The sequence below is a fragment of the Corapipo altera genome, unplaced genomic scaffold (genome assembly GCF_003945725.1).
Source record: "Corapipo altera isolate COAL_440 unplaced genomic scaffold, ASM394572v1 71, whole genome shotgun sequence".
In the NCBI taxonomy this organism is placed as follows: Eukaryota; Metazoa; Chordata; class Aves; order Passeriformes; family Pipridae; genus Corapipo; species Corapipo altera.
In genome coordinates, this window is record NW_020884916.1 from 6,506,751 (window position 1) to 6,518,274 (window position 11,524).

Below are 11,524 nucleotides of genomic sequence, written 5' to 3' on the forward strand. Positions count from 1 at the left end.
GTCCAACAGCAAAGGGTGCAGTTTCTCTGATTTCCTGCCTTAGGGAGTGCTTTAGGACAGCTGGGAAAGGGGGAAAGGCCAAGTTTGGGAAAGGACATTGGAGAGACAAGGCGTCAGTAGCCTCATGAATACCTTGTTTCTGGAAGCAGCACAAGCAGAATATTTCCCCAGTCAGAGCACACATGTGGACACATTCCAATGCAATATGTATCAAACTCCCTGGTGTTGGCTTCCTTTGAACTCCTGGTTTCTCCAAGGATAGTTACATCAGATTTTTTATGAAATACACGTGCAAAGATAATTATCAAGGGTGGGCACACCACAAGGAACAAGGAGGGCTTGCAGTTTCTGTCTCCATATTCCCCCTCTCCAAACAACCTGAGGAGGATGAAAGTCATTCCCCAAACCAGTATTTCCCGTTTGCTCCTGTGCTGCACACCTGACTGACTCCCTGCTGATCAGCACTTCCAGAGCCTGATGGATGATAACAAAACACCTTTCAAACCCCAAACAAGGAGTGCTGGGAGCCACTGCTGGGAAAGTCAAGGCTGTGGCCAGAGCTCCTTGTGCAAAGGGGCTGGAACATGGGAGAGCTCAGCAGGCAACATGGGGACATCCGGGACAGTCTCACACCCCCCCTGCCCAGGAGTGTCCCTGCAGTGACCCTGTGGATCCCAATTTCCTCCCCCACAGCTGTCCTTCTCCTCCCTGGAGCCTGAGAGGCAGCACAGCCTTGCAGAGCTCCACGGGGTTAAGCTGGGCCCTGCCGCCAGCCCAGCTCTGAGTCAGGATTACTCAGAATTATTTAGGAACTCCCTGTTTCCCTGACTTCTGATTCCTTTGAGAGAAACGAGTGCTGGAACACTGTGAACTGCAGTGGTACCTGCCCCGTGCAGGTACCAGGGCTCAGGCACAGATAGCACAGCCCTGGGCACAAAAGGGTTGTTTCTCTTTAGGCCAAACACTCAGGGTGTTTTTTTTCAGCAGGTAACACCAGGGTAAGTCACTAGAGATTTACTGTCCTCAAAACTCCATCCAAAACCACGTCATGCATTATATCTACAACTGCACAACTCTTTTTTTCCAGGAAATAGCAGTTTGAGGTTATTTCCTATGAGCCTTCCCATTTCTGTGCACCCAGACTTTGCTTCGTCCTTGGCAGGCACCAAAAAAATTCTGTGCATGCACAAGAGAGAAAGTTACCTTCTGTTCTTTCATGAGCCACTGGGGATTTGTCAAAACTTTTCGCTCTGCAGAGGCACATCTTGATGCAAAAAGGGGCCAGGTACTAATTAACCAGCCTGTGTGGGCACCAGCAGCGTTTTCCCAGCTCAGTGGGGATCTGTTTCCAATGCTAGATCCGATGTCAGTATGTTGGGAGCTGTAATCAGATCCAAAATCTCATTTACAGAGTCTGCTGCATCAGTCAGGGCAGCACCTTGTGCTGTTGGGGAGCTGGAGCTCATGAAATGTGTCACGTACCCCGAAGTCAAAGTGCTATTTCAGGGCACTCCAGCAGGACACACAACAATTACTTACAAATACAGATCCATGTTGCTGTCATTTCTCTGCAGGAGACAGAGAACAACTGTCCAAGGCAGGAGCATCACCTGAGTGCCCCTTCAGCACCTGAAACTCCCCCCTGGCCAGGGAGAAGGGAAGGGGAGGTTCCCTTCCAGCCATCTGCGTGTATTTACACAGCCCTGCACAGAGCAGGAGATGCTGCCACAGAACCTCCCCGTTCTGAGGAAAGCTGAACTTGCGATCCCTTTCAGAGAGAACAAAAAGCTTGGGCACATTTATACACACACACCCAGAAAAAATACCTGAGGAGAAATGGGGAAATGTTTTTATTGCCAGACCAACCACCAGGACTTACAAGAGCTGCACAAATGTTGTTGGGACTGGCCATGACCTTGAATCATATTATCAGACAATAATCTTAGAATTTCTTACCATTTCACTGCAAGTCTCTCAGCATTTTGCATTTTCAAAGCTCCAGTCATGGAGACAAACAGTGAAGAAATATTCTCAGCTTTCTCTAGAATTGTTAAATCATCTTGCAGAGGGAAGGTGAACAACATGAACATCGTGCACTTAAAAACTTGAACTGGAGGGCAAATAAAAACATAATAATCAAAGTGCACCTTAAAAGGCATCATTTTTAAAGTTAGTCTTGGGATTTTTCAGTAACTTGGTTACTGGTTTTTAAATGCTTGGGGGGTCAGTCAGACCAATGATGAAAAGCCACTGAAATAGGTCGGCATTTCTTAACAACGAGCCTTTGAGTGCACACACAGCACAATTTGGGAAGGGATCCCCACAGGAAAACCCAGCACCTCCAGTACAAACCAGCACAGCCAGCACTGGGACGGGTGTTCTCCCAGAGGAGGGGAGCAGCTGGAAGAACCAAAGGAGACGAATTAAAAAGGTGGAGAGATCCTTTGGGAGCCCTGGGAATTTTACTGTGCTCTCTTCAATTAAATGTTTTGCAGAAGCACAGAGTTAGTGCTGGTCCACCTTCATCTCACTCCTGGGGTCACCCCTGAGATCCCCAAGTGCCCTGGGCAGCCTCAGGCACAGGACACTCAACAGCAACAGGCAGAGGAAAAGTCAAAGCCCTCCATGTGAGACAACAGGGAGAGGTTTAAACAAACCTCCAACACAAGAGCAAACTCATAAAAGGTCAGTCCACTGCATTAGGACACCAAACAAGTGCATAAAAGAGAAATCCAGGCTACTCCACTAATGGACTTATTTTCCATTCTCCTGAGAGAGAATAGAAAAGAAAAAGTGCATTTACCATTTTCACTCTACCATTGTGTATATACATAATTTTAATAATTTTTAGTGCCTCCAAGGGTACTGCAGACTCCTAAAATTGCTCCATGCCAGCTTGGAGGCAGGCCCTCTCTTTCACACAACTTCATCTCACTCCTTGATCCAACAGCTGCTCTAAAAGGCGAGTCAGATGTGCCAGTAAAGCAGTGCTGAAGGAAGAACAGAAAATATGCCATTACCTCATATTACTACAGATACTTTTTCCCTTCTGATGCCTGGCTGTGCTTTTTGCCAGGAGAATGAACCCCACTGTACACAGAACTGAAAAGAATCTGAATTCTCTGATGTTCATTTCTGCCATGTTCATTTAGAGGGTACGAAAAGGAGAGTTTATAATTATGAACAGAGTCAAATAAAACCCAGGAAAATAGTTTACCACGTCAGCTTTACCTTTGTTCCTTTTAGTCATGTTTTTTCAGTTAAGTGCTGTTGGCAACCAAATACATCATTTTAACACCTTTACTACTGATCAAAGGAGCAGAAAGAGCTGCAAAGGACTCCAAGGAGGTTCCTGCCCCATGAACCAGCACAGTGTGTTCAAACCACCTTTCTCAATGACATTGAAATCTGCATTTAGAGAGCATTTCTCAGTAATGGCACATGCCATTAAACCTGTCTTCACAGAATCCAGAGGAAAACTGTGTGGCAAAATCACTAAGTGGTACCACACTGTCTCCAAGGATTGTTCTCCAGGTGGTGGGAGCTGTTCTGGGGAGCTGCAGATGCTGATGGAGCACAGTGGAACCAAAGACATGAATCCTCTCCTTTTTCGATGTTTTGGCTGCAGATTAACCTCCCTGGCTTTTTGAACCCACACAAATTTCAGCTTCAAAGCAGCGAGTTTCAAAGACAGAGCAGCCCTTCCCTCCAGCCCTGCAAGTCAAGTCTTCACCAAGAGTTTTGTGTCTGCAAACGCCGATGATCCTCCAGCTTCATCCACAGTGACAGGACTCAGCACAGGAGCCAGATCTAAGGAACAGCTGCATTCCAGCTGGCACTGCTGCTCCTGCTCTTCCTCACACAGGGAGCAGCCAGCAAGGTCCAACATTCCCAGCCCTGCTCCTCCCGGGGCTTCCCTGGCTGTTGCTGTGTCAGTGTGGTCCGAGCACACACTGCACTGCTCAACTGCACAGTGACTCATCTGAACATCACTTACAGGATTTGTAACTCTGACATTTCCCCACCAAAAAAGAAACCAGAAATAAGGAAAATCATCATCAAGAAGCTGAATTCCATATTCCTAGAAGGGAAATCTTTATCTCCACAAAGTCTTATGGCCAAGAAGCTCAGAAGTTCCCTCGCCATGTCATGGCAACATCTCTTGCTAAAGGAGCAACGACAGGAACAGCCAAGCACCTTTTATTTGCCAACTCCAAGTGGAGAACAACAAATTAAAGGAGTTTCAGCTTCTGTCTGTGAATTTTGGGATTTTAAAGTTTCTAAAATCTGTATTTTCAATGAGCAAAGAGGTAATCCTGAGCCTAAAAAGCAATAAAAGGCATTGGAAAAGGTCAGCACGAGCAGGCCCAATACAGAACAGAACACTCTATTCAGGGTCTGCCACATCTGGAATTATTTGGGAGCAGCTGTTCCTGAGAAGTTCCATGTGTGGCCAAGCCCTGAAGAGGGAGAATGAGAGAGACATTTGCTGGAGAAAAGGTTTTTGTGTGATCGGTGCGTCTCGGATGTTTGTTAACACTGAATGCTGGAGAAAAGCCCTGTTATCTCCTCAAGTCACCAGTCCTACACAAGGCAAAAAGGAACATCTCCACCAAGGTTCCTGCTGCTCCAGAACTGGAGAGAAGCCATTTGTGGCAACTGGAGGGACACCACTGGGAAATCAGAATCACAGAATACTCAGAGTTGCAAGGGACCCAAAAAGATTGGGGGCAATTAATTAAAAATCAGGCACAGCCCGTGCACAGAAGGGGCTGGAAGGTGTGGAGATGTCCAGGGAGATCTAACATGGAGACTGGGGGAGATTTCCATAAAGCATGGAATGAAACTGTTAACACCCCACCAATGCTAAAGGCTTTGGGTGAAGAAGCCCCAGGAACACAACAGTGCCTCAGAATTAAAACTGAGTTGGAGTTTTGGTTGGTTTTTGGTTTTTTTTTAATTATATACATAAAAACTATGAAGGGTTCTCCTTCCTCACTTTGGTTTTGTTTTAAAGAAAAAGCTTCTGATTTTGCACTCAGAACCAATCAATCCTGGCTGCTTTTATAAGCAGGGGAAAATGTCACTGAGATGTCCATCTGTACTCCCAAACTTGTCTGTGGGGTACCTCGTTTGAAAGCAACAAACTTCACTGGAAAACAACAAACTTTATCAGCCTCAAGCAGGCAGAGAAAGCCAAGGGGAGGAGGTGAGTAAGTTCCAAGTACTCCAGGCAAGCCCTGTGCCTGCACACCACACACACTGGGAGGAAAGGGAAGGACCTGGTGTGTCTAACACAGATTTTCCCCCACAAGAACTCCACTTGTGGTGCTGGGAGCTGTCACAGCAGTTTTTCCAGTGGCATAATCATCTCCCTATGAAACTTGCTTCCCTCTTCAGAGGCTGGGAGGGGGAAGGGGAGGTGTTTGTCTTTTCTCTCCAATAATGATCCCCTGGCTGGCATCCTCAGCAGCTCCTCTGTGTTCCTTAAACTCCCGCTGGCTCCCAGGCTGCAGATTGAAGCTGAGCTCCTCCATCCTCCCAGCAGCCACATCCCAACATCTCACACACGGAACCACCCCTAGCTCTGCCAGCACAGCCCCCAAACAGGAGCAGCAGAGCTCTGACACTTTCACAGCTTCCCAGGGGGATTTAGGATCAGATATGGGAGCGATCAGAGGTCTGGGAATCTCATTATTGTGCTCCTGCAAAAAGCTACAGCAACCGTGGCAGCATTAAGCAAATTAGTTTGGAGATGAAAAAAGTCAACACAGCTTTGGTGAACCTTCTGGGCAGGAATTTAATGGCTCTCAGCAACCACAAATACCAGGATTTAAGAACAACCCTCCTCTGAAACTGATATCTTGTGTTGGCCTTGTTTCCCTCCCCGTTAATAGGGAACGGAGGTTTCCAGCCCATGGAAATCTAAGTGTTTTCATGTGTGCCCAGGAGCAGCTCCCTGGGAAGCACAAGGAGCTGGGAAAGTCCTTTTAAAGTAAGCTGTCAACACTATGCAGCAGATGAGACTCTGTAAAATTGAGACATCAGCACAGTTTCCTTTTTTTTTCTATTTTTCCCAACCCAGGCCTTGTTTCTGGCTGGAGAAGTGCTCCAGCCAGGCTGCCCCTCTGTCACTGTTCCATGGGACAGCAATTTAACTCCAGGAATCTGCTCCCAACACCACCAAGAGTTGGTTCCACAGCAGGGATTTTTCTGCAGAAGTCTGTTGTGTGTGCAGGGGCCGGGCTGGCTCACTGGCACTGCCCTCAAAGGAGGGGTCTGAGCACCAAACATGGAGAATGCGTTGGGACACAGGCCCAAGGTCAAAACTCACTCCTACTCTGCAGGCAGCCAGGGCTTTGCTGGTGTTTGATGCCATTCAAAATTCTCCCCTTACTTTTGAATAACTAATGGAAAACATGAAAATATGTGTCATGGCCCCTTTCTCCAGACTGTGAGATTTGCTCAAAAACCATGGAAAAAAAAATGCATCAAGTAGTTTAGTGCTCTTTTTATTTACCTTTTGACTCTTGATTTCATGGATCTATTGATTTGGTTCTCCAAAGTCCCAGCACATCTTTATTTAAAACACAAACTTTCACACAATCACTGTGGGCACGTGCACTTAAAACAGGCAGGTATTGTATGTAAATAAATTTTAAAAAGCATAACACGTGTTGGTCCAGCACATTTACACTCCCAAAACAGAATCCAGCACAGTGACACCGAAGACACTGCAAAGAGATACACTTACAAATGACATTTATCTCATACAGCAAGCAAAGATATTCCACTGAAGTATTAATAACAGAAGATACACTGAGAAGGCTTGGAAATATTGTATTTAATGTTTCTGAATAAGGCTTGTGTAGTATCTTGTTATGTTTCACTTTTAAAAGGACAAAACCTTCTGAAACACAAACGAAAAAATGTGGCCAAAGAATCAAGCCTATTTGCCTGGTTTAAAACACTCCTTAAGGGCTGAAACCTCATCTGCACATTCCAGTCCTGAGCAAGGTTTGGAGCACTAATTTATAAACCCTGGAGGGGAAAACAGCGAAAAATCCTTGACTATTCACTAGTGCTGTGAACAGGAAATTCACTGTATAATGTGTAAGGAAAGGGGGAAACCCCACCTGGCTGGTGTTCCTTAGGATAACCGCCCATCTGGCTGGTGTTCCTTAGGATAACCCCCCATCTGGCTGGTGTTCCTTAGGATAACCCCTCACCTGGCTTGTGCTCCTTAGGATAACCCCTCACCTGGCTTGTGCTCCTTGGAATGTCACAGTTTGGAACAGGGAGATGCACCCAGTGACTTGGTTCAAGTGGAGTCATAACAACAGAACCACCCCTTCTAAGAGTGGTTAAATCCCACCAGGGCTACACCTGCACTGAATTCATCTGGCAAGAGAATGTAAACCATCACCACTGCCTGGGTGTCACCTCAGTGTCCAGCAAAGCCACCAGTCTATTCCAGAAAAGCCACAGGATGTGCTGAACCCCTTGTTAAAATTGCTCCCAGATTGAACTGTCTGTAGCAAAACCAGAGAGCTGAGTTAAACTCTTGGCATGCTGATGGAACAAGGGCTTTCTGCTCTTCAACATTATGGGAGGTGTCAGGCTAGAAGTCCTTCCCCAGGTTTGATTAACCAGGGATTTCTGACTCCGAGGAGTCTCTTAGTGAACATGGCGCAGCGTCTGGAACCCAAGGAGCAGCAGTGCCCTGTCAGCCTCCGGATGCTTCAGGAGTTCAGTCAGCCGTGGGACTCACTGAGAGGGAAGGCAGGGCCTTTCTGAATTCGAGTGGAGGCCATGAAGATAATTTACACAGATGATCTGACACATCGAGCCCGTCCCTGGGGTGGGAAGCGGAGCCAAGGTCACGCCCAGCTCTGCCAATCCCGGCCACCACCTCCCGTCACCAAGGATGGGCTTTGCCACCACAGAGCACCTCAGACCAGCTCTGAAGGGAAACTGGAACAACCTCTTGCAAGTACTGCACTTCTACTGCTGTTTTACCCAGAGGAGGAAGAAAACTAGATCAGCCATGGGACTGCGTGAGGAGAGGCAGCCGCCGGAGGAGCAGGTGTTCCATCGCCTCCAGAGGGTCTCCAGAGGTGCTGCGACAACTCACTCCAACTCACACCTTCAGGAGGAGTGAACGAGGCACAAAGAGAAGCTGGAATACAAGTGGGGCTTCAAAGCAAGGCACCAAGTGCAGATCCCTGCCCTCCTCCACCATCCCCCCACACCTCACGCCTGGTCCCACCACAGGCCAAAGCAGCAGCAGAGTGTGAGATGCACCAAAGTGCTCAGGGTCAGATTTGAACTTGCTCTCTGGACATGCAGTTCAAATGTTTGCAAGCTCCTCTGCAGAAACAGCACACAGAAACTCCTTCAACAAATAAACAAGAGTAAACAATGGAGTACCTGTACTTTGCCACCCAAGGAACAGGATGGAACCGAGGAGATCCCACTCCACCTCAGCCCCTGCATCCCAGTGCTATTCCCAATGTACATTCACCCAAAAGAGCACACAAAAAGTGTGCATCTGCCTTTTTTTCCTTTTTACATGAATATACACTGAAGCTTCCCCTGCTCTGACTCAAAAGCTGCCTGCTTTGGTACTTATCCTCAGGACTGGGAAGCTCAGACCTCATCCCAGTTCTCCTGGTTTCTGTCCATCACAGCCACCATCCAAAGTCACCTTATTCCTCCCTTTCATCATTTCTCTTGTCTTTAATTTCCTTTTCTCCAGGCTGATAACTGAATGGAAGCTGGGAATAATACTCCATTTTTCAACACAATGCCACTGGTGAGAATAAGGGATTTAATTCCCTTTAATGACCACTGTCAGCAGCAGAATATCAAAACATTAAACTGGTGTCCCTGACAGCAGGGCCTGAAGTTTTCAGCAAGTATCAAACAATGAGGAGAAACATCATTCAACACAATGGAAGATTAAACCAAAAAGATCAACACAGAGGGATTAAATGATTATTTCTGTATTTTTGATACAAATACTGAGGATATATCACACTGTACTTCCGATACACTGGCTGTTGCAAAAAGACCAGGGGGAGCCAAGGTCATGCTCACTAATGCTCTGATAAACTGACCCCTCCTTCCATAAGACAAGATGAAGGCATTTTTTTCCACACAAAGCATCCTGGGGGGCTGGAGCATGGGAAAGCTGCGTGAGGAGAGGAGGGCACACAGAGGTCAGGAGGAAAAGGCAGCTCGAGAGAAGAAACTGTGACATAGTGACATGCCACATCACCCAGAATGGGTTATGCAGGACAGAAATCCCCTCAGAGTGCCCTGGAGGATGGGATCCATCCCAGAGTGCCCTGGAGGATGGGATCCATCCCAAGGAACACACACAGCCTGTCCCTTGCAATGAATGCCCCTGCACAAGCTCAGCATTGCTGTTTTTTCCACCCCTCGTCCCCTCCAGCCAAAAAGCTGCTACGAGCAGGGCAAAGACTCCGCAACCCTGCTCTTGGAAAACGGCTTTTTCCTGAAGAAAAGATGCATCAGCACAGCACATTAACTTTGACATCAATAACCAGCAAACTCCCCGCATTCCCAGCATCAATCAGGGGCACTGGACTGAGAGCATGAAGTTAAAAATGCTTCTATAATCCTGTTAAATGCAAGTCTTGCTGCTAAAAACAATACCAATTTTGATCTCTGTGCTGAAAGGCAGGACACAGAGGGAATATGAGCAAAAGATCTGCCTTAAGACAGCCAACCATAATCAGCTCATCCCAAGTTCTGTCATGCTCTGGACTCTCTGCACAAGCAACAAAAAAGGGGACGTCACTACCAGAACTAAAACCTATTTATTCTGCAGGTTTCTGTGGATGACAAGACTCATTTGGAAGAAAACTGCATAGATTTTATTAAACTAAACTTATCTGCCTTCAGCCAGAGACCTAGTGCTGCACACGCTGACACTGCCAGCTTCCCACAAATGTCAGAGCTCTGATTCCCAAGGGAATTCACGCCAAACAAATTTCCCTCCAACATTTGTGTGGCTTTATACTTGGGTGACAAAATATTGCCAGTATATTGCATATTGTGCTTTTTCCATCACAAAGGGAGTTGGGCAGTGTAAAGCCTTCAGATTAGCACACTAGACACAGTTAATTTTTAAATACAGTGTTGTTTCCAAGTAAGGAGAACCAAAATTTCCCAAACACCTTTCTCACAGTGCCCAAGTCACTACCTAGTACAAACAATGAGCAGATATCCAGCAGCAGCTTCCCTAAGGATAAATACTTCAAGGAAGAAAGAAAACACAGACAAACTCAGAGAAATTTTGCAGTGCTGGTAGGAGCTACTCTCCTTGGGTTTCTGGTAGTGTAAGTGAAGTAGGAGGAGTCAACATAAATTATCAAGACTTGATAATTATACAGTGAAATAAGAACCTGTGTCTGCAGCTTCCGGCAGCTTGGTTCATAAATAACTCCTGGTTTGGTAAAGCTGCCTTGATCTGTAACCCAGGTAGGTGGGAACAGCAAGTTTTAAATGATACTGCTTCCCCAGCTCCCCCCTTTTTTCCTCACCAGTAAATGTTTATTCACTCTCAGCCCTGAAGTAGAAAATTGAACTGCAACAGCACCAGGCTTATTGCCTCCCACCACAGCACAAATCCGAGCCCACGGTGAAGGAGACCATTTGCCATGAGGATAATCAGCACTGTTTCATTCCACAATAACCTGGCCCTCCAAAACTATCATTCCTAACCCCATATACTATCGCCAGCACTTAGTTATCCATTAGAAATTAAAATAATCCAGCAAACAGCTCAGCACAGAGCCCCTGTGACTACTGCAGCTCTCACACAAAGTACAGCCAGAGTGCTCCTCTCTCCTACACAGAGGATACAGTGCATTTCTAATAAAAAATGCTATTTCTGTCACGCTAATAACCACATCCTACACACTTTGCCCAAAAATGCCTCAAGGACCGCTGTCACAAGAAGAACAGGATGCAAAATTAGTATTTGCCTGCTCTATCCATGTCGGGGTGAGCTACCCCCGGTGTAATCTGATCGAAGGAGGCAATTAACCTTTCTCCATTCAAATGCTCAACCACTTCAAAGACACACAGTCACACACACGGGCTTAAAAACACCGCAAATATTAAAATGAAGGTGCATTCCCTAAGCGAGGACAACGCGCTCGCCTCCTTAAACCCCGCTCTGCGTCTTTATCGGGCTCCGACCGAGTGTGAAACAATTACATCCCTCGGAGACACGGAGACACTCCATTTGTAAGAAAGCAGGGGTAAAAAAAAGGGAAAGCCCGTGGGAGGGGGTTTGTGGCTGGTACTGACCTGTGAGGTCCATCCAGGCCGGTCCCAGTGCCGAGGGTCCCCGCGGCCAGCGCGGCAGCGCACACACTGGAGAAGGCGGCTCCGGTCCCTCCCTCCATGTTGCGTGTGCAGCCTCTGTGTGTGTGCTCCTGGATCTGTGTGTGTGCTCCTGGATCTGTGTGTGTGCTCCTGGATCTGTGTG

The 11,524-nt window shown here is 47.0% G+C and overlaps 1 protein-coding gene across 1 annotated transcript in view; it reads right to left on the reverse strand.

Annotated features, from left to right (window-relative positions):
* ARHGAP32 (Rho GTPase activating protein 32) overlaps positions 1 to 11,460 on the reverse strand; it is a 183,308-nt gene extending 171,848 nt beyond the window's left edge. The window contains 1 exon segment of the mRNA XM_027655496.1: positions 11,344 to 11,460. Coding sequence (XP_027511297.1) covers positions 11,344 to 11,441 — 98 coding nt within the window. The 5' untranslated portion in view covers positions 11,442 to 11,460.
* Between the last annotated feature and the right edge of the window lie 64 nt (positions 11,461 to 11,524).